General features: G+C 32.2%; 2 protein-coding genes across 7 annotated transcripts in view; both read left to right on the top strand.

Moving 5' to 3' along the window:
* The window catches only part of LOC127735908 (uroporphyrinogen-III synthase-like), an 83475-nt gene that overhangs the window by 19812 nt on the left and 39612 nt on the right, over positions 1-24051 (top strand). For all 6 annotated transcript variants that reach the window (XM_052246340.1, XM_052246342.1, XM_052246341.1 and 3 more), the window contains exons 4-8: positions 797-865; positions 10415-10489; positions 12422-12508; positions 12841-12926; positions 16933-17022. In XM_052246340.1, coding sequence (XP_052102300.1) covers positions 797-865; positions 10415-10489; positions 12422-12508; positions 12841-12926; positions 16933-17022 — 407 coding nt within the window. The remainder of the gene's footprint in view (positions 1-796; positions 866-10414; positions 10490-12421; positions 12509-12840; positions 12927-16932; positions 17023-24051) is intronic.
* On the top strand, positions 4284-6612 carry LOC127735909 (uncharacterized). The gene is made up of 2 exons (XM_052246347.1): positions 4284-5065; positions 5640-6612. Exons 1-2 carry the CDS (start codon positions 4981-4983, stop codon positions 6134-6136), a joined length of 582 nt encoding a protein of 193 aa, XP_052102307.1. The 5' UTR covers positions 4284-4980; the 3' UTR covers positions 6137-6612.

Raw genomic sequence — 24051 nt, 5'->3', positions numbered from 1 at the left:
ATTTTCTTCCTGGTGTGTACCTATAAATAATACTACTTTGATAAGTTATATGATCATATATAATGTTTTAGATCATGCACAGCCCTCATGTGTTTTAAACACCTTAGTAGATATGATTTGATTAAACATTTAAATTTTATTCATTCAATGGATATAAACCTACCAATGACCTAAACAATGATTACTATTGATTTTGATTTCAGATATTTTCGTTTGTCTTTATTAGTGGAAACTTTTTTATGGCTGAAATGTTGTACATTATCAATTATATGATTTCAGCAATCATGGTTAGTCAATGTCCTTAAATATTTTGTTTTGTATTTATGATGGTTGTTTAAACATTTAGATTATATTCCTACTATAGATAAATAACTAAACCATATAACGAGCCTACCTGTGTCCCTAACCATTGATTCTATTTTTGTGGATTTTAATCATTTTGCTGTAATTTAAAATTCAAGTTAACCTGTAGTGAAAAAAAACTTCCTGGGATAAATTGTGCTGTAACTAACCTTTATATCTTTCTTAATTGTGTGAACAAGTCATCATCTTCTGCATATTGTATTTTGTTTTAATATATTTCATGTATTTAGCAATAATTATAATTTTTCATTTTCTTATATTTTACAAATTGTGATTTCATACACAAAAAGTTGCATGTTATGATAATTGTATATACCTTAGTATTCGGTTTACTGAATGATTTAAATACATGTACCACAATGCCTTTCCATACGATTTCAGCTCATATATTTGTATGTATATGTATATTAATTACTTCTTGGGTTTTTTTCAGAAGGCAAGCAATCAGAGCTAGTCAAAAGTCTTACTTGTTATGTAGTTGGAAAGGCAACAGCAAAGACAGGTACTGAAGTTTTATGCTATAAATGTGTTCGTCTCATATTCTAGATACAGGAAATTGTATTAAAAATATTTATTCCATTTTCAAATATTATGCCATGACAGACTATGTATCTGGTGCAGCAAAATTACTACCCCTAAAGTTATATTGAACAATATTTCTCATTTGGGTTTTAAAATGGGTGCATGCTTGTCTAAAATTTTTCATGAGTTATGGCTGTGAATACTATTATAGATAAAAAGAAACTGTAGACAAGTAAATTGATCAGCTATACAAGATCTACAAAAATACCAATGTTATTGAAACTATTTATGAATAAAACATACCAAAGACTTCTAGGAATTATTGAACATAAATGGAGAATTTTTACCATTTCAGCAAAAGTGCAGATAGAATATGACACCTGAGAATAATGCATATTAGTGAAAAGTTAAACTTAAAGTATATTAGTTGCATCAGTCTTTATATATTTAACTGATTCTGTCTTTTATTATGAAAATTTTGATAAATTGAAATTAACTCTAAACAAGACAAAAAGGATCACAATACAATATTTACAGAATTGCACATTTACAAATTGAACTGAAATATATTTTTTACTCTATATTGGAGTTAATGCCCTTTAAAGATGACTTTGTCCAATTTTACCATTTTTGCCTATCATCCTGAAAACTATAACGGATATACAGAAACTTAAAAGAGCAAACTTATTAGATGTACAAGATCTACTGTCAGAAGAACTATTTGAAAAAGTGATTTTGAAATCACTTGTAACTTGTTTGAATAATGTTTTGTTCAGAATTATTGCAAATATGAGTTATCTTTCTTTATTTCCAGTTTGAAATTCCTCAAATGAGTAGTTCATTTAGTGTACTAAAAGAAGTGAATTCATATTGTGTTACCTTTTCTCCAAGATTATAACTATAACTTTACTGATATAAATAAAATTAAACTTGATAAAAAAAGCTTAAGTATAAAAAAATACGGAACTGTAAGGCAAATTGAAAAAAGAGGAAGTCCATAAAAACTGACAAAATCAAACTCCATCAATCAACTGAATAAGTGAAAAAAACTACTGCCATATTCCTGAATTGGTACAGGCATTTTCCAAAGAATATGGTGGGTTAAACCTGGCTTTTTAGGTTGCTAAACCTCCCACTTGTATAACAGTTGTTTATAGTTCTGTTATATTAACAAAATTGGGTGAGCCATCCAAACAGACATAAGAGGTTAATGTGACAGTAATTGGGATCCAGCAGCCAAAACGGTGTAAACATACATCACAGACATACAACACAACTGACTCAAAAATTCAAGCAAACATAAAAATTAATCTAACAAAGGCGCCAACAATAAAGGTGAAAATTTTACAATGATGTCAACGAAAAAAGTTTTTGTTGTTGATTGTACTTACCGCATATAGTATACACTTTCTTGATAAAGTAAAAATTAAGTAAATATAAATCCAAGACCAAACAATATAGAAACAACACTGTAAAAACCCTTTGTGTCTGAATCATTTACTGTTAACTATAAGTAAATACTTGCTTGAGAAGTATATGGTCATTTTTTGCTAAAAAAATAATTCTTTCAGGGGTATTTTTTCAGCTGACTCCATTGTATTCAACCACCGAGAACACTTAAAATTTTGGCAGAGTTTTGTTTTTTAATTGCATAATCTCAAAGCTGAAATACAGAAGTTTTTAGGCAAAATAATGCTTCTGTTGGGCAAATTTTGATTATCTTGTGTGCTGAAAAAGTAGTGCAACATGTGCACACTGTTTGTTTTTATTGAATAAACCAAGACCTGATTATTCCTTCACAACAGGTATTTTTGGTAATCTTAACTTTACCATTATTGCAAATTTATGTTGCCATTACAATTTTGCAGACAACAGCCTCCTCACACATTTTTACGCACAAACGGCCATTATGACACACAGTAGTCAATACAGATACTCTACCATGTCTACCAGTAGTATAAATGAAAGTGATAATGATATTGGGAATGAATTACTTTCTGTGCATATGTTGCTTGAAATCAATGTTTATCTTTCTATATTGGCTTCATTGTGAGGAATATGCATGTAGAAACACATTTGTCTGATCTGATCTCAAACACCTTTACTATATAAAGACTCTATTTATCCCCAAACAAACAGATTAAAGTGCCCAACCTGTAATCAGCTGATGGCGGAAATGACAACGGTGAAAGGAAATTTTAAGATTTTTCATTTGGAAATTTTTCACTTATTTTTTTTTTTTTGTGTTTTGTTTATGATAAAATCAAAAGTTGATTATAAACTATTGCATATTACTTTTGAATTTGTGAATAAAATTGATATTTTATCTTAATAATTTCATTTCCAGGTGTAAAACCCTCATTGTTTCACCAATGAAAATTGTTTTATTTCAAGTCTGGTTCAATTCACTTTTAAATTTCAATATCATTCAATTTGTCATAGAAACAGAAATTTCATTAAACCATACTATTCTACATCAAGTAATAAGAAAGTACCTTAAAGGCATATTTTTTAAATTTTTCCCTCCCAGGTAAGTGACTTATTCCAAATTTCAGTTGTTTGTTGAAGAATGGAAACAATCCTGATTTTCAATAATTATTAGCAATTAAGTTTGCATTATTTACTTTTAATATTTTATCAAATAACTTTTTTTGGATTAAGAGTGCACAAAGCACTAATCAAATACTTCTAGTCATGTAAGCTATGTTTCAGCTACCTTTTATTCCAGTTTTTGTTAGCTCAAATCACACAACAGTATACTTTAAATCATATCCATGCCGATATCAAGCAATTTATTAAGATATTCAATTAATGAAATGATGTGTGTAATTATTTGGTCACTTGTCAAGAAAATCAAGTTTTACCAAAAATTACAGAAATTGCAGAAAATAGTAGAAGGTGCATGAATCTCTCTGTTCTGCCCACAAATAATGGACAAAGGGAAATAAATCAATTCAATATATTAGCCTGAACATTTCTTTGCTTTCAAACTGCAATACAATGATTGATTAATTTAAAGTTCACATTGCATAATTGACTATTTTCTTATGGTTGACTTTTGACTCTGGAATATATAATTTTTCGACAGGTTACCTAATCTGTGGTAGGATATTCTGGTACTTGGTCAAGTAAGAACAACTTAAAGAAATAAAAATCAAGCTCATAATATGTGCTATTTGGGGAAAATATTTAAATGTTTCCCTATGATTATGTTGTGTATAGAAAAAAAAACCCAGATAATTTTTCCCCAATTGCAACGATTGTAAGCTTGATTTTACTACTTTTAGTTGCCTTTACTTGACCACATACCAGAATCTCCCACCACAGATGAGGTAACCTGTCAAAAAGTTATATACTCCGGAGTCAAAAATTGGTAATATGAAAATGGACTATTATATTTTTAAAGGCAGTGCTTTAATGCCTTTCTAGTTGCCGGGTTAATCCTTCCTTCCGCGATATCCAACTTATCTACGTGGGGGGTCATTAGACTCCAAGTAGATCCGGAAATGTTGAATTCTCTCCTCTTCTTATTGCGATATAAAATGTTTTTTGTTTCATTTCATTTACATTGGGAAATAGAGAAACGATCATTGTGTTTTGTTAGTTTTAAAAACTTTTGATATATTAGTATTTTGCATTATAAGCAGTCAACCGATTGACAAACTAGAATTATTTGAATTCCGTGTGGAAAGAGCTCGGGTTAATTTCGAGTGTTATCTGCAATCTAGATGTTTATAAATCATTTCAGTCGTTGATATAATAATTAAAGGTCGACTGAACATGAATTATATTATACAATTTAAAGCGCATTTCTGTTTAAGCACGTGAACCCGTCTAACGTTATTTTCGCAGTTATATAAAGTAGCAAATTATCGTTCCTGAATAGGTGGCGCCGTGGTAGCGGATCCTGTTCCTCTTCTTCCGGTTTCTGCACTGTGCAACTATTTCAGTTATAATTTTAATTAACGATGCCAAATACTTGTTGTTGTGTACCTGGATGTCATTTAAGAGGAGGACATGCATTTCCAAATGACTTAAAAAGAAGGAAAAGTTGGATCAACGCCATGGCCCATACGCAGATTGGACGAGAACACGATGATATCGTGGAGTCCATCTCAATCAGCTGTTGTTTGCAAGGCACGTTTTACTGAAAAAGACTACGTGCAGGAAATTATTCATGGTAAAACTCTATTTTCTTTGTGAAATATATAGTTATATATGTAATCGCCATGCGAATAAACCAAAGTCTGTTTACAACCGCAATTATCGTTTTAGAATAAAAGGGGGTGGGTAATTCAAGACGTCATAATTTTTTGGATTACGATTCAATGTGATCTGTTTGAGATTTTTTGGTGATTGCTACAATTATAATGATTTCTTACAAGAGGTATATCATACTGAGAATTATTTTAGCAGTAATTATGCTAATGTAGTAATGACAGGAATGCATAAGCTATGCCTCATAGACTTTCTTGAAAAATATCAATGACAATGTTAACAGGAACAAAACAATGACATGCTCTCATCTATATTATAGTTATTTAGGTACAAACAATGTACGTTTGTTGCATAAGTCTCTCATGTTTGTCCTTTGGATTTACATAACATACATTGAATCAGGCAAACATAGTTTTATCCAGATTGTAATGAATAAATCTAGTTAATATTTCGCCAGGTAGTACAAAGTATACATTGCTAATCAAATGGAAGTTCATTTAATTATAAAAAAACTAATGTTTTATAACCTTTTTCAGGGCGCAAACCCACCATACAGAGACTTAAGTCTACTGCAATTCCCAGCCTATTTTCCTGGACCAAGCAAGAGACTGAATCGTCCGCAAAAAGAAAAATCAGGGCAGTTTCCTGTGAAAACAAAAGAACTAAACTTGATGAATATTGTAGTAGAAATCTAGAGGAAAGTTTTGATTGTAAAGTTGGTTTTCCTGAAGAAGTCATTCATACTGCAGAAAGGATTTATGACTGTCCACCACCAACTGCCGAGCTAATGTTGAGCTTCACAGATGGAATTACGCAAACACCATCAATGTCTATGTTTTCAGCAGAGAATTTTGAAATGAAGACACGTGACACAGCCATGCATTTTTATACCGGTTTAGAGTTTTGTTTTGACCACACTTGGTCCAGCAGCACATTGTTTGAGATACATATATTTCAAATTGATAGGGTGTCAGTTGAAAATCAGTTTTTTTATGACTTTGATGAAATTGAGGCATCATACAACCAACTTTGAACTGTCTAGATTCTAGATTGAATCTAGTGTTAAGAATATTGTGTATACATGGATTGTTTTTATGTCTAAACAGTGGTGTGAGGCTAACACTTGGCCATCTAGTGGTTTAGTCAGGTATTTTTCACCATCCAACTTCAAATTAAAGTTTCCTACGACTTGGATTATTATTGACAGCACAGATTATCCCGTGATATAACCTAAAGCTCCTAGAGCTCAGGCAACCTTTTCATCAAATAAAAACAGAAACACTGAAAATTCTTGAATGTTCGACACCTGGTGATTTAGTCAACTATGTCTCTAGCTATGTCACATAGAGCAAATTATTGGACTTGGCAAAACATACAAAATTCTAATAAATCCTATGAATGGAACTGAAACAAAACTTTCATCTGAAATAACATTTAGTTGTTTTATGTTGTGTAATTTTAGAACTTGTATTGTGCCAAAGGATGCATAAATAAAAGTGACGCAATGAATTTTGTTCTGATATATATATATTTACAATTACATGCACATGTAAATTGTAATGCATATAAAAATAAGGAGATGTGGTATGATATTCAGTGAATTTATCAAACTAAAGTGCATAAGAAATGGGTTTAAGCAGTTACAGGTGTTACTGTCACCGTACTATCTCCAACAATGAGAAAAACTTGTCCCGTGTAAAAAAATTCAGAGATCTTACAACTAAGTTTTGTTGTCTCACCTTGACTTTGGTGAATTTTTTATATCTGTTGATGTAAATATAAAAAAGAAGATGTGGTATGATTGCCAATGAGACAACTCTCCACACATGCACAAGAGACCAAATGACACAGAAATTAACAGCTATAGGTCACAGTACGGCCTTCAACAATGAGCAAAGCCCATACCGCACAGTCAGCTATAAAAGGCCCAGAAATGACAATGTAAAACAATTCAAACAAGAAAACTAACGGCCTATTTTATGTAAAAAAATGAACAAATATGCAACACATAAACAAACGACAACCACTGAATTACACTTTTGTAGGCTGCTGACTTGGGACAGGCACATACATGTACATACAGAATGTGGCGGGCTTAAACATGTTAGCGGGATCCCAACCCTCCCCCTCACCTGGGACAGTGGTGTAACAGTACAATATAAGAAAGAACTATAAAAATCAGTTGAAAGAGGCTAAACTCATCAGATGGATAAATACAAATACAAGTGGACGTGGTCAGGTAGTTGTACATCCAAACAACAAAAAGACACTAAGTACAAATCTGAGAGTACTCGCAGTTACTGACAGCTAGTTCAAAGCCACTAACAACTGATAAAAAAATCTTGCATCTAAGACTAAATTATCAATCCGTAAGCTCCCTTTAGAATTTTATAAATTTTAGATTTTACATTTCTGAGTTAAGGGGTTTTATTCATTAAAAAAGGGGGGATTTTCCAGTTTTTCGACAACAACTCAAAAATGCTTTAAGCAGTTCACATGAAACTTTGGTGAATTATTTATAGCTATTGATGTAATCTCCCTATTGATTTTCATAAATTTCAAATATGACATTGAGAAGAAATTGAACTTTATTTGTTTATAGTCTGGCAACAGATTTATTAAGTATTGCACAACAGCAAGAAATCTTTAATTGAATATAAATTCAATTCATATAACCGATTTCAAGTTCATTGACTACATTTATTCAGAAACTATAATATGTCAAATATTTAATTACAATCCAAATTCAGACCTGTATCAAGCTTGAATATTGTGTCCACTTTTGCCCCAGCTGTTCAGGGTAGTACCTCTGCGGGTGTATCCAGCTGCGCTCAGCGAATCAGTTTATTTCTTAATTAGGAACTCCTTTTTATACGACCGCAAAAAAATTTTTGTGGTCGTATATTGGTATGACGTTGGCGTCGTCGTCGTCCGAAGACACATTAGTTTTCGCACTCTAACTTTAGTTTAAGTGAATGGATCTCAATGAAATTTTAAAATAAGGTTCAATACCACAAAGGGAAAGTGGGGATTGATTTTGGGGGTTATGGTACCAACAGTTAAGGAATTAGGGACCAAAAATAAGCATTTTTGTAACTTCCAGACATAACTTGTGTGTAAGTGTATGGATCTCTCTGACATTGTACCACAAGGTTCCATATCACAAAGGGAATGCTGGGATTGATTTTTGGGGGTAATTGCCTCCAAATTTTAGGAATTAGGGGCCAAAAAGGGGCAAAAAACAAGCATTTTTCTAGTTTCATGACAATAACTTGTGTGCAAGTCTATGGATCTCTCTGACATTGTACTGCAAGGTACCATATCACAAAGGGAATGCTGGGATTGAATTTGGGGGTAATTGCCTCCAAATTTTAGGAATTAGGGGCCAAAAAGGGGCAAAAAACAAGCATTTTTCTAGTTTCATGGCAATAACTTGTGTGTAAGTGTATGGATCTTTATGAAATTGTACTACAAGGTTCCATATCACAAAGGGAAAGCTGGAATTGAGTTTGGGGGTAATTGCCCAAAAAGTTTAGGAATAAGGGGCCAAAAATAAGCATTTTTCTAGTTTCCAGACAATAACTTGTGCTCAAGTGTATGGATCTCTCTGAAATTGTACTGCAAGGTACCATACCACAAAGGGAATGCTGGGATTGATTTTGGGGGTAATTGCCTCCAAATTTTAGGAATTAGGGGCAAAAAGGGGCAAAAAACAAGCATTTTTCTAGTTTCATGACAATAACTTGTGTGTAAGTCTATGGATCTCTCTGACATTGTATAACATGGTTCCATATCACAAAGGGAATGCTGGGATTGATTTTGGGGGTATTTGCCTCCAAATTTTAGGAATTAGGGGCCAAAAAGGGGCAAAAAACAAGCATTTTTCTAGTTTCATGGCAATAACTTGTGTGTAAGTGTATGGATCTTTATGAAATTGTACTAAAAGGTTCCATATCACAAAGGGAAAGCTGGGTTTGAGTTTGGGGGTAATTGCCCTAAACGTTTAGGAATTTGGGACCAAAAAGGGGCCAAAAAACAAGCATTTTTCTAGTTTCCAGACAATAACATGTGTTCAAGTGTATGGATCTTTCTGAAATTGTACTGCAAGGTACCATACCACAAAGGGAAGGCTGGGATTGAGTTTGGGGGTGATGAATCAAGGGGGTTCAAAAAATTTGGGGGGGGATTCTTTTTCCTTTTTTTTCTTTAAAATTTTAAATTGGTTATTTCTGATTTATATATAAAAGCAAATAATAATGATATGGTTTGAATAGGTAAATTAAATTTCTTTAAGTATCTTAGACCACTTTCATTCTGTGTCAGAAACCTATGCTGTGTCAAATATTTAATTACAATCCAAATTCAGTGCTGAATCAAGCTTGAATGTTGTGTTCATACTTGCCCCAACTGTTCAGGGTTCGACCTCTGCGGTCGTATCAAGCTGCACCCCAGCGGAGCATTTTATTTCATTCATAAATTACTTTATGCTTGGAAATATAATTTTGCTTGGAGTTGAAAGAGTTGACATGTTGCAATGTACATTTACTCTACATAGTTCTATGGTACCAAATCAAAAGTTTATATAAAGAAAGAAGTCAAAGGTTTCCCATCATAGTTTAGTTACATACATTTTTTTTGTACCTGAGGTCGTTGAATATAGATCATTATATAAATAAGGAGATGTGTTATGATTGCCAATGAAAAAACTAAGGATTTTCTTATCCAAGGAATAGATTACCTTAGCCGTATTTGGCACAACTTTTTGGAATTTTGGGTCCTCAATGCTCTTCAACTTTGTACTTGTTTGGCTTTGTTACTATTTTGATCTGAACGTCACTGATGAGTCTTATGTAGACGAAACACACGTCTGGCGTATTAAATTATAATCCTGGTACCTTTGATAACTAATTTGACTATAAACATAGATAAAAAAGGTACAAACTGGACATAATGCACTAGTTCATAAACAAGTGAGAACAATCGCCTTCATATAGTGCTCAGAATATGACATTCATAAAACTTATTCAATATCATTAGAGAACTCTAAATCTTAAATACTGAAAGCCACCTCTGATAAGTACACTGTACTATGCAAGATAATGATATAACTGGACTTAAAATACACACAACCTGTAATTAACTGCCTTTACAGCGCTTTCGTGCTTTGATTAATGAAAAGCAACTGTTTACTCCTTAGTATTCTAAAGCATTCTGATTATATTTCAGTCAGTAAAACAAATCTGAGAATGCGAATTAGATATAATAAAAGTTATCAATGTTAAGAGTTGTACCTTATGTTGTTTTATTTCAGCTAGACAGCTAGGATTCAGTCCTAATGGAGAAGATTCTGGTAATGCTGATAATCTTTGTGATTGTATACTGCTAGGTTTGTACAGTTTTAACACATAAGATCACCTTGTAGTATTTTATCAGTGGAAAAATTCATTAATGGTTTTTAGTAGTGTTAGATTACTGTTTCATTGGCTTATACACAACATTTTTTTTTAAACATATATGGAATGATTTTGACACAAATAAGTTATGACTTATTTATAAAATATTATACCAGTATATATTATTTAACAAAACTAAGGTTAAAATTAAGTAAATGATTGGTTGAAGATAAGAACTAACAGTGTTTATGTATCCATCCGTAATTTACAGCATGATAATTTCAGTTGACAGAGAGGGTTCTATGCAAAGCAAACATCATCACTTTGGCATATATCTTTTTTTCACTTTTTTAATTTCTTTGGTGCATTAAAGCAGGATTTTACAAGTTTTCTTTTCTAAAACATTAATTTTGAGTAAGATAAAAGAAACATGTAAATTTTGCTTATTTCAAAATTATGAATATTTGACTGGTTTGTCTAATTATGTTATGGATAACCGAAAAGAAGAATGACTGGATTTCCATAAATTTTTGTATTAAGGCTTCAATACAAAAATATATAAATGGAATGCTTTATCCGTAAAGCACATCCAATTTTATGATAAGGTAAAGTTAAGCCTTTTCACAATCAGGAAAATGTAATAAAACTTTATTTGCAAAAAAAAATCTGTTTATACAGTGTTCCAGCTAGGTCGTTTTCACAGGGTGGTCCGCCCGCCCTTTCCCGAGTGCCGCCCTGTGCCCTTTTTACAGTTTGCAGGGCGCCCTGCCTTTTTTGAAGATCGATTGGTATATTATTTGTTCGTATTGATATGATCAGCCAATTACGAAAATTTACCTGGCGACAAGATATATGACTTTGTTTACGACCCCAAGCTAATCAACGGTTACAACAGGTGTCATAATCTGTTGTTATAGGTAATCCGTTTATCGGATGGGTCATTTAATGATCATCAACATTAATTCATTCAAATAGAATCGGTCAGTCGGCATTTGTCTTTGAACTTGAAGAAATGTTCATACAACTTGGGCACAATTAGCAATGTTTACCGTAGTTTCATGGAGAAAACGTAATTGACAGAAAGTTGAAAACCATAATCATCTCGTTAAAAACATTGCTCTTATTGTTTCCGTGAAATAAATAGCAAATTAAGACGTATTTTTCATTGACTGCCTTCATTTTTTATACGAAAATAACAAAATCGGCCGCCATATTGTTGATCGTATTTACATCTTCTACATACTGTTTATTATCCTCCAAAGAAGAAGCACACCCAAATAAAGAAAGATAACTCAATCTTATTTTTTCCTAGCATTGAGTAACCTACTAAGATATTATAAAATATGTCTTCATACTTCTGGCTTTAGAATTTATATGTTTAGGTGTTTTGAGTTATGGGAACAGTTAGAGAGGGTCTTAGTAGCAGGGTTGGTAGGGTGCCTTGGTCATCTTTTTCTGTATTTTTTATTTTCAATCCAAATTTTCACTGTTCACTATATCCTAACATTGTGCATTTACAGCTGTTTTGTGCTGTATTGCCATTAAGCACAGAAAAGGTAGAAAGTTGAAACTTGTAAAGTGTGTCAGACCATAGAAACAGAATGAAGCAGGACATTTTTCAAAAAATACTGCATAAAAAGCTTAACTGTGCCAAGCAATGATTTAAAACTTGTGTCACAAGCTGCTTGATAAGTTTTCAGCCTAAAAAGTAGAAAGATAGTTTTTCTCTGGGCTAATGATGTTGTTCTTGTATATTTATAACCAGTGATTCAATGAACAAACAATGTTTGATTATAATCTTTATTAAAACATGCCCTTTTCATATTATCATATCACGCGTTAAATGCCCTTTTTCAGGATTGGCACCCTGCCCTTTTGAAATCCTAGCTGGAACACTGTTATAATAGTTATATTTTTTATTTCAGAAAGGGATAAATCAGAAGAGAGGCCAATTTTATTTCCATGTAGTAATATCAGAAAAGATACTATAATAGAAAGACTATGTTCTAAAGGTACCGAACACTATAAGTTTTATTATTTTCCTATAGAAGACTGATCTATTTAAGATTTTAATTGGTTTATTTATTTGTAAAAAATTTAATAAACAGTTTTAAAAAAAATTATATTCATGTAATGGTGTCATGGGAATAGAAATTGCTGTTGAACATTTCTAGAAATTGTTAATACCTCATAATAAATACATTTATCCATCTAATGTAGATGTGAAATACTGTTACCTTTTCTATTTCCTTTAAACACCTGAAAGAAATATGTGATGCTATCTTATGAAATTGTCCTTATGCAGTCTTTTCATCTATCTTCTATGTGACTTGTTATGTTTTAGGGGTGCCAGTAGAGGAATTAAATGTATATGAGACAGTACATAGAGATGACATTACAGATGAAATTAAAAGATTGGTTGATAAATATGTAAGTCTTGGTATGAATATGATAGGGTATAAATACTTTCTACTCCCAAGAGTAAGACTGCAAAAATAAGCAAGTTTTAAAGACAGAAAACATACAAAATCTTTCGAAAACAACAGGTATGTCTCAACAGAAGATCAAAAGATATCTAACTGTCAACATACATTCAGTATTTAAGGAAAGACTGTAATATTTTTTTCTGGCTATGAAAAAATAACATAAAAAATGAGATGCACTAAAAATAAATCACATAGCAGGTTATTTAAAAGTGTGCACCACATTTTTGAGGTTATTTCAAATAGACAGAAAAAATATTTCAGTTATTCCTTATAATTTAATTTTATTATAAAATTCAATTTTTAAGGAGTAAATCACGAAAAAACATTGATGACTTCACCGTCGTATGACAAAAATATGTATATGAGCTGATAGACAAAAAACTTTCAACCAATCAGAAGACGTGTTACATCTAAAATGAAATAATTTTCTAATGTTCCTAATGGGCTGAGTGTATGAACAGCTTGGCAAGTTATACTGTTTTATAATGTGGCTTTGTTTCTGAATGTAGTCAATAAGGTTGTTCTTTTTTATTTTGATGTAAAGCAGGTAAGACATATCTGATTGATCTGATTGTCAACAATATATGATATTTATAGATTATTACATGGCATTTTCCATATTGGCCCTGGTATCAGCCCTAGACTCCCATATCAAGCCAGAGGGCTTTAGCCCGAGGGCTTGATATGGGTCGTGGGCTGATACCACAGACCATATGGAAAATGACATGCAATAATCTATTTATCACATATTTTCAAGCAAGAGAAAAAAGATAGCATATACCAAATTATGTTTGATATTTTCAACAAAAATTCAAAGAAACATTTAACGAAAAAAATTTTAAAAATGTTTCACAGTGAGTTAACAAAGTTCGTATCCCAGTGAGTAAACAAAGTTTTGTGAAAAGTTTAACAAATAATTAACAATAAATATATTAATTCTCAGAAATGTAAATATTAAACGACTAAAAGTGTTACATTTCCAATTAATGCTGACGAAGAATACACCATATCACTACTATGATTTGGAAATATGTTCCGCTTGAACTTTCGATGTCATACAACAATCACTTTTCACTGTGGCGTCATATATTTTCTAAATTCTTTATGACGTCCAAATTTTACGGGAACTTTTGTGATTTCCACTGTTGATTTTTTACATTTTTTCTACTACAGCAGATTCATAAATTTCTAAATTTCTTTTCATTGTGTTCTCATTTTTCATTTCTTGTATGAATTTACATACATCGTCATTTGATCTGTGAGAAACCTCTCCTGATCGTCTAACTGCTTTGGATGACAACTTGTTTACAAATAGTTTTTGATTGACAGGTTACCGGAAGTTAAACTCGGGGGCTCGATATGGATTTCAAGGGCTGATATCGATATTGGCCCAGAGGGCTGATAACCAACCTTGACTTCCGGCTATTATTGGCCATGCAAAAACGTACATATCAGTACAAAATATGTGATAAAAGTTGTTATTATAAGTGGCCTTAATTTTTCAGTCTTAACTTGAATTCTTAAATGATGATAAAACTTTTGCTATTTCATATCAATATTAACAGGTCAACTTCTCTATTTTTATGCCCCTGCTGCTAGGCAAAGGTGGCATTAAGTGTTACCCTTGACTGTCTGTCCTTCTGCCCATCCTATTTTCGTTTCCACACTCCAAGTTAAGTTTTCCTCATTCAAGTTTTATGAAACTCCTACACAATGCTCAAAAGCAAAATTTGCAGACAGGGTTTGAATTTGGGCAGTGAGTCACCAACTAGTCTACAGTTATGCCTCTTTATAATTTGGAAAATTGCAAATTTGTTCGTTTCCACACTCTTGCTTAAGTTTGCCTCAACCAAATGTTATGAAACTTATACACAATGCTTATACCACCAAACTCAGATCAAGTTCGAATTTGGATGATGTCACTTTCACAGTTCTTGAGTTGTGACCCTTTATAAACGGAAAAATTGCAGGATTTACCATTTTCGCACTTTAACTTTACTTTGCCACTCAAACACAATGCTTATTACCACCAAAAGCAGATTAAGGTTGAATTTGGGTGACATCATTTACACTGTTACCCTTTATAACTGGACAAATTGCAGAATTTGCCATTTCCCCACTCTTGCTTTACTTTGCAACAACTAAATGTGATGAAACTTAGAATAAATTTCATTCCAGTGTGGACATGGACACCTGATATTTAAATGATATCGTGTCGGTCACTGGCTGTCGGCAACAAAGACCTCACGCAATTACAGTATGTCAGGGGCCTCTCAATGGGGATATACATAATTACTATCTTTACACATGTTCATTCATAAAATAATTTTTTTTGCATGAAAGTTTATAGGAATTTGTTTTGAATATATTAATATACTGACAGCAAAAAGTTTCTTTTGAAAGAATGAGTATATTCAATAGCCAAAATAAAAAAAAAAATGCTTTATTTGTAAACAAACACTAATACATGCATTGACGGGGGCATACGTATGCTAAATTATACATGTCCGTATAAGGAAATGTGCCCGACCTGTTAAATGCAGCTGTTCTGTTGATTTGATTTAGAATTGTACTTATTTTTTTTAATTTGTGTTTCAGTATCTATCCATGAATTAAATATGTTCAGAATACCTTTTATACTAGAGTATTTAAACGAGTGCACCCAGTTTAAAGGTTATTATAACACTATTACTGTTATCTTGACATAATAACCTGTACATTATCTCGTGTTACAGTTGACAAGTTTAGTCTTGTGCACATGATTTATTATTCCTAAACAGATGTATTGTGAACATATCATTAAATTCATGGATATATATTGAAACACAGAAACCGCAAAAGAAGTGAGTACACTTTCAAATTGTAGGGGGGCGACCATTCCTGATACAGTTAAAACAAGGGAGGGGTGGCTATGCAAGAGGCTTTTGAAATCACCAAGAATAAAATTGCAAATAAACGTTTATGCAGAATTGTCTCAAATATGTGTCAGCAAATAACCAAATTCATTGAAATAACCTGCTTAATTTGTAGTAAAAGAATATAGATCCCTTAACTTTTGTTATACGTGTTCAGGTATCGAAAATAAATATTGACCAATGTTTCCACAAAAGCTACTCTGAATCCAATCAACGTAAATTTTGCACACAAGACCGGATTCATATGCTTCTTGATATTTTCACGAGTTATTTTTTGTTAGAATGATATTTAAATGTTCACGAAAATCTGATCATTGGAGTCTTCAATGGGAATTCAAATTTGTTCCGTGCAAAAAATTATGCACCTCAGAGGACTCAAATAATTTTTTATGAAGGTCCGGGGTTCTTATTACCAACAAAAATAATCTTAGTATGAAAGTTGATTGTAGGTTACTCTACATCAACCTCGTACAAATAATTGTGTTTTATTTTTTAAGGAGCCACAGAACGTTTGTGCAAGAAAAAACGTAACTTTTTTTTTTCTCAATTACTTGGTGATATCACCTCTGAATATACTCATTCTGTCAAAAGAACTTTTTTGTTGTGAGTATATAAATATATAATAATAAATTGCTATAAACTTTCATGCAAAACTTTTATTTTACGAATGAACATGTGTAAAGATAGTAATTATGTTTATCCCCATTGAGAGGCCCCTGACATACTGTAATTGCGTGAAGTCTTTGTTGTCGACAGCCAGTGGTACACACGATAACATTTAATTACTATGTGTCCATGTCCACGCTGTTATGAATTTCATTCTATACACAATGCCTATTACCACCAAACACATATCAAGTTAGAATTTGGGTTGCATGACTTTCACCGTTCTGGCGTTATTGTCCCTTTATAAATAGAAAAATTTCTTAATTTGCTGTATATTTACAAGCAGGGGCATCTGTGTCCTATGGACACATTCTACTTTTATTTATATTACTTGTCCTCTGATACAACTGCACTTTTGTTTATCTGTAGGGTAAACCATTTGCAGTTGTATTCTTCAGTCCATCTGGAGTTCAGGCTTTAAAGAAGAATAATCTGTTAGAGATTTTAAGATCATCAAAGGTAAGCTTTTTAAAATAATTCATGAATCAAAGGATGATAAATTAGAGCAGCATCAAAAATAGTCAGTTTCAATGTGTAATTGTGTGAAGTATAAAGCTAGTTTCTATGGTAATTTTGCATGTTTTCAGTTTGTCAGAATATAAACAAAAGTTATTTCTGTGACAGTTTCTAATGAAGTTATACTCCTTTCCATGGATAATTGTTAAAATTGCAAATGTTGAACTGTATTTTGTTATGTTGGGGGCCATTTATAGTTATCTATGCAGTATGTGTTTTGCTCATACTGTTCAGGCATCCTATCTTGCTAACATCTACATCATTTGGTCTCTGGTAAATAGTTATCACATTGGAAATCATAGCACATCTCTTTATTTTATGATGATCTGTTAAAAGAGTTCTCTCAATGAGTTCTGATGGCCTGTGGGAAGATAAAGTTTTGTCACCAATGAAAACTTTGATTTCAGTCTGACAGACTAGAATGTCAGACTATGACAGAGTCTGTATAGTAATTAACCTACGAGATGTCACATTACTGTTTGGAAGATATTTCGATATAAATATATTTTAGTGATTTATAAGTTCCCATAGCTTTGTTAGTATCTAGATGTTTAAGTTTATTTGCTTTGTTTAAAGAGACCATACAACAAGGGTATTTCCCCCCAAAAAAATGATGATTCAAAGACTAGAGGAGAGTGTTTGATTGCCATAGTTTATAATTGGTAGAGAAACTTACATCATGGAATTTATCTTAAGCTTAAATTTCCAATAAGGCACACATTTGATCCAAAATTTAGGGCAATTTAATAGTTCATACAAAATCTTAAATTTGGTCTAATATGACTTGGATAATAGTTTTTAGGAAATGATATTTTTTTTACATTTGCTGAGTTACTATAGCAACAAAGCATGATTTTATTAGTAAAGAATGTAACATATCTTTATTTTCATTGTTTTGTATCAACTTTGACTATATTTTGGATTGAAAAAGTATGGGTGCATCAAATTTCATATTTATATATATATTTGGTTGAATTATGTAAATAACTAAGAAAGCTTCTCTAAAAAAATGTTGTCTTTTTGCTGCTGTCTCTGTTTTGCTGGGTGGGAAGTGGCATAAGATCATAATTTTCTTTATTTTCTTAAAATATGGGCATATTAGATATATTATAAATTATGTCTCATTTATTCATATTTCTTGCTTTTATGTATTTTGCTAAATCATGAGCAAATTTGAAGTATCTCCCCAAAACTCAATTTACCTAAATGCCTCTTTTCCTTTTATTTTTCATAATTTTATTCTTCATCAATTATAACTTTTTTACTTCGTTTTGGCATATGAACAATAATTTCTTGCAAAATGCTACAGCAGTTATTTGGAACTTTATTGAAGGCTATTCCCCTAGATTTTATTGATTGGCAGATGTATTGAAGCTCTACTTACAATAGGAAGTCTAATTAATAATATTGTAAAAAAATAAATACCCTTCAAAATCTTTAATCTTTTAAGAAAAACTAGTAATCATTTAAAAAAAGTATTGTTTTGTAATCTTAGATAAGTTATGATAAGTTATGAACCTGTTCTTCTGGTTTCTAAAAACCATTTACAGACATGTTTCATGCAAAAAAAGTTAGCATGTAAAGTTGGTTAAAATAACAAGTTGAAATGATATTTAAACAAAACCATGATTTGCAGATCTGAAACTGTTGTTTTAGTGATTTAATATTGTTTCATGTTAACCAATGTTTGATAGAAGCAGTAATTTTCAGTGATATAACAACTGGGTAACACCATTGCTTACAAACTGATATCTTTATCAAAATGGACAATTGGGGTTGTTAAATAAAATTGAATACTCTTAAGGGTATCACACAGTCATTAATGGAATAGAAAAAAAAACATATTTATGTTTGTAAGTCATGTTAATTGTAAAAAAGAAACACTAACTTGTGCATCTACAGTTTTTATACGCCCGTTTACGGGAAGTATTATGGTATACCGTTGACCGTCTGTCCGTCCGTCCATAGTCAACATGTCGGACATTAACTCAAAAACGCTTAAACCAATATGCATGAAACTTTGGTGAATTGTTTATATCTATTGACGTGATCTCCCTTTCGTTTTTTATAAATTTCAGATTTACCATTTCCAAGTTTTGGGGTTTTATTCATTAAAAAAGGGGGGATTTTCCAGTTTTCGGACAATAACTCATAAACAATTTCACCAATTTGCAAGAAACTTTGGTGAATTGTTTATTTCTATCGACATGAGCTCCCTTTTGATTTTTATAAATTTCAGACTATACGTTTCCGATTTATGGGGTTTTATTCATTACGGAAAGGGGGATTTTCCAGTTTTTCGGACAATAATTCAAAAATGCTTTATTAAACTTTGGTAAATTGTTTATATCTATTATTGTAAGCTCCCTTTTGATTTTTATAAATTTTCGAATTTACATTTCTGAGTTATAAGATTTTATTTGTTTATAGTCTGACAACAGATTTACTAAGTATTGCACAACAGCAAGAAATCTTTCATATAACCAATTTCAAGTTCTTTGACTACATTTATTCAGAAACCTATAATATATCAAATATTTGATTACAATCCAAATTCAGACCTGTATCAAGCTTGAATATTGTGTCCATTTTTGCCCCAACTGTTCAGGGTTGGACCTCTGCGGGCGTATCCAGCTGCGCTCAGTGAAGCAGTTTATTGGTGTATCTGTTCCTCTATGATAGAAAGATCTTTTATGGTATCCTTGGTATTTATTTTTTTATTATGCCCCCGCCTTAGCGGAGGGGGCATTAAGTTTTACCCTTGTCCGTCTGTACAGCCATACGTCCCAAAGTTGGTTTCCGTTCTCTTACTTTTGTTTGCCTCAACCAAATGTTATGAAACTTTTACACAATGCTTATTACCACAAAACACAGATCAAGTTTGAATTTTGGTGGCGTCACTTTAACCCTTCTAGAGTTATGCCCCTTTACAAATGGAAAAATTGCTGAATTTTTCGTTTACGTTCTCTAACTTTAGTTTGCCTCAACCAAATGTTATGAAACTTATACACAATGCTTATTACCACAAAATACAGATCAAGTTTGAATTTTGGTGGTGTCACTTCTATTGTTCTAGAGTTATGTCCCTTTACAAATGGAAAATTTGGTGAATTTTTCGTTTCCGTTCTCTAACTTAAGTTATCCTCAACCAAATTTTACAAAACTTATACACAATACTCATTACCACAAAACTCAGATCAAGTACAAATTTGGGTAACGTCACTTTTACTGTTCTTCAGTTATGTCCCTTTATAACGTTATATGATATGCAAGCGGGGCATCATCTGTGTCCCATGGACACATTCCCCATTTATTTACACAGACATGTGTTAAAAAAAAAATTATAATTACTGGTTGATAGTTGATATAAATACATATAATAAATTTCATCCCTTATAATTTTTTTAGAAGTTGGTATCAGAGAATCAAAAAAAATATTTTACATTGCCTAACATATTTGTCACTGAAAAATATTGAAATCCTACATTAAAAAAACTATATGTATGAACAACATGGATATTTTCTACATGGACAGTTTCATAATATTTCCAGATGCAAAACAACATGAAATGTGACATTTCTTGCAGAAAATAGCTGATTTCCCTTGTAGTCACTTTGGGATCATAGTTGCATGTTGTTTAAAAATTTAGTTTGAGTCTTGCCTTGACAGAGTAAAATATCAAAACATAGGTAATTATTCTGTTTCCGGCGGCAGCAGTGGCGTCAACAATGTATTAGTTTGTGATTAGGTCAGATATTCAGCATCCTCTGGTTTTATCTATGTAGTGCCATTGAACATTTTGGCCACTAACCCCTACTTTTCTTTTTATAATTTTATTGCATATAGTTCAAAAAGTTATTTTTGAAAATCTTGTTAAATCCTTGTTATTTTTTCATAGTTTTTGAGAGAAAAAAGGTGCCAATGTTAAATGTATGAAAAATCAAGAGAAAATCATTTCCCACAATTTTTCAGTGGCTTATATCTCGAAAAAACAAGGACAGGGACCCATCATTTTTTTCTGCTTTTTTAGTTCCGTTATTTATATAATATCAATTTATGACAGTCTTTTAAAAAGCTTTTTATTTTGAAACAGAGTAGCAAACATCCTTAACAGTTTATTTTAGTATATTTAAAAGCTATGTTCTTCTCATATATTTTATGATGGTATAATACTAAACCCCTAACAGGAGGGATTGTGCCTGATATTCATATGATGAAGACATAATCTTTCAATCATTTTAATTGAGGTCTGGAGCTGGCATGTCAGTAACTGCTAGTAGTCTGTTGTTATTTATGTATTATTGTCATTTTGTTTATTTTCTTTTGTTTCCTATTCTGACATCGGACTCGGACTTCTCTTAAACTGAGTTTTACTGTGCGTACTGTTGTACGTTTGTTTTTTTTCTACATTGGCTAGAGGTATAGGGGGAGGGTTGAGATCTCAAAAAACATGTTTAACCCTGCCGTATTTTTGTGCCTGTCCCAAGTCAGGAGCCTCTGGTCTTTGTTAGTCTTGTATCATTTTTGGAAAATGACGCTATCAGCGGCATGTTTCCGATACCATTGACCAGAACTAACGGAAGTTGATTATGCCTCCGCCTACCGCACTTGGTTTCATATTTACTATTTTACATACTAACTGGAATCTGCTTGTATTACGCTACACTCAAACAAAGTGTTGTAGTCGGACGGGAACCAGTTTACATACGTTATTTTATTTACCAAAAAGATATCTTGACCTGTCCATATGTTTTTTGTTATTTGGTATTTGGAGCTATCCCTTTGTTATATTTTTCATATTTATTCGAGCGAGCTTTCACTTTAATGCACATGTCTTACAATCGTACACAATCGGTATGTATACCTGATAAATAGGTCCGTTTTGTTATGGTGTTGGACTTTTTACCCTCCAATGATCAGCAATCGCTAGACAAAATAGTTCTAAATAATGTCAGCCTTTCATGCCATTTCAACTTTACAATCATTAAAAAAGTAATAATCGGAATCATTTTGATATCCATTGGATAGAAACTGGTCTTTACCCAGATTTACGAAGATTTTAATAATCGGAAATTAGTAATACGGTTATACCCACGCGGTGCGTATGAATCTTTGTTTTTTACACTGTTATTGTACTTAATATGATGAAAACTGCATATGCAATATAAGATGTCAACTCGGCCAATACAGATTTTTTTTCCGTATTGGCCGAGTTCTGATCCGACCAAAACAGGATTTCGGAACGTCTCTAGTTTTTAGATCGTAAGTCACGATAAACTCAAACTGAAAGTAAACAGTTGTTTGTACGACGCAGTTTTTATTTACTCACCATAAACAAGCTGAAACGTTCAGTATGGCATATATTTTAGGTTAAAGACGGTCCCATTCATTTGAAAAGCATCTTGAAAGTAGACGATGGAATTATTTCAGGTTTGGGGAACGAGTAAATTATCACAAAGTTCATTTCTTGACGACCTCATAATTTCATCATGTCGATGGTACAAATCGATTTTTATGCAGTTAAGCTGCATTATGCGAGCACCCTAGATTTGTGTCCTACCCAATAAATGCTAAAATACTTGCCATTGTTATTATCTAGCTGGCTACTATGTTATATATAACTAATTGAACACTTTTTTAATACTTTTAATTCTGGATTACAAAAAATATGACCAGAAAAACCTTAAATGATCGTCGAATCACCCAAAAGTTTTGAAGTTGCACATAGGAAGTAGTGCTCATTAGGAATCCTTATGTAGTTTATTATCGCCTGTGCTTTTGGCTAAGATGTCAAAGAACAATTGTATGAAATATTTAATCACCGAAAATCTCTAAAGACAAGTAGTTTAGATTTCCCAAATGGCAAAAGTCGTAGGAATATTGTTTGTCGTCAATACGTAGTACAACTACGTCAGTAGTCTATTATCATATAATAAGTTTAACTGTTCATGCTGTTGGCGGTAATTTCAAATTAGTAGACGAAATTTTCGTATCTTTTTAATTTGGAGGCAGGGGTTTAAACTAGCGGTGGTCCGAGGTCCGCGACCTTCCACTTTTGTAATAGGACTTTCGACTTGGTTACTAGCTACGCCCGACAGACCTTCCACTTGAAAGAAAATAAAAAATAACTTTGCAAACCTTTTCACCAAAGTCTCCAAATAAACGATCTCAAAACTTATTTTCATCATTATTATTTATGACAGCGATGTTCATTTTGTTCAACCGCTAGCTTTATACAGAAAGTCGCCGACAAATAATGTGTAAATTCGAGTAAAATCGTATCTGACTGACAAAAACAACATTGTAAACACAATGACAATGGATGCCGTGAAGACAATTATAATATCGGATCCACTCCGGAAGCGGATATGGGTAATTCCGGGTTTTGGCAATCAACTAACAAAAAAAAATCCAGGCAGGTGACAAAATACATCTATGCATGGTAAATGAATATAAACACTAGAATTGAAAACCAAAAGATATATGTAAAAGAAAGAAAAAGCAGAAAATATTTTATACAGAAACTCAAAATTACCTTTTGACAAATTTTAATGTCAAAATCCAATACAATATGACAGCTGGTCACAGTATATCTAACAATATATATGTTCCTGGTCACAGTATAAATTTTCTTTATCAGTGATAAATGTTGATAATGCATGTAAGATGCTTTTAAAGTGTAAACATATTACTGCAATTTTGAAGGGGTATAGTTTTCTAAATTTGGATGGTTATATGTCTCTGGTTAAAGTAGCTGGAAGTTTCTTACTTTATTTTCACAAATAATGCAACTACCGGTATATTGGGTACCTGAATGTAAGCAAATCATATGATATATAGGTGGCGTCCTTGTGGCCACTCTACCCCTCCTGTTTGATAACTTTGATACGGATGAGATCCCCACCTCTCAACCATATACATTCATGTATGGGATGGCTATATAACTAAAATGAAATTAAATATAGGGGAGT

This window comes from Mytilus californianus, unplaced genomic scaffold (genome assembly GCF_021869535.1).
Source record: "Mytilus californianus isolate M0D057914Y unplaced genomic scaffold, xbMytCali1.0.p SCAF_3, whole genome shotgun sequence".
Classification (NCBI taxonomy): Eukaryota; Metazoa; Mollusca; class Bivalvia; order Mytilida; family Mytilidae; genus Mytilus; species Mytilus californianus.
The sequence above is the reverse complement of the archived record's forward strand: the minus strand, read 5'-3'. Positions and strand labels throughout refer to the sequence as shown.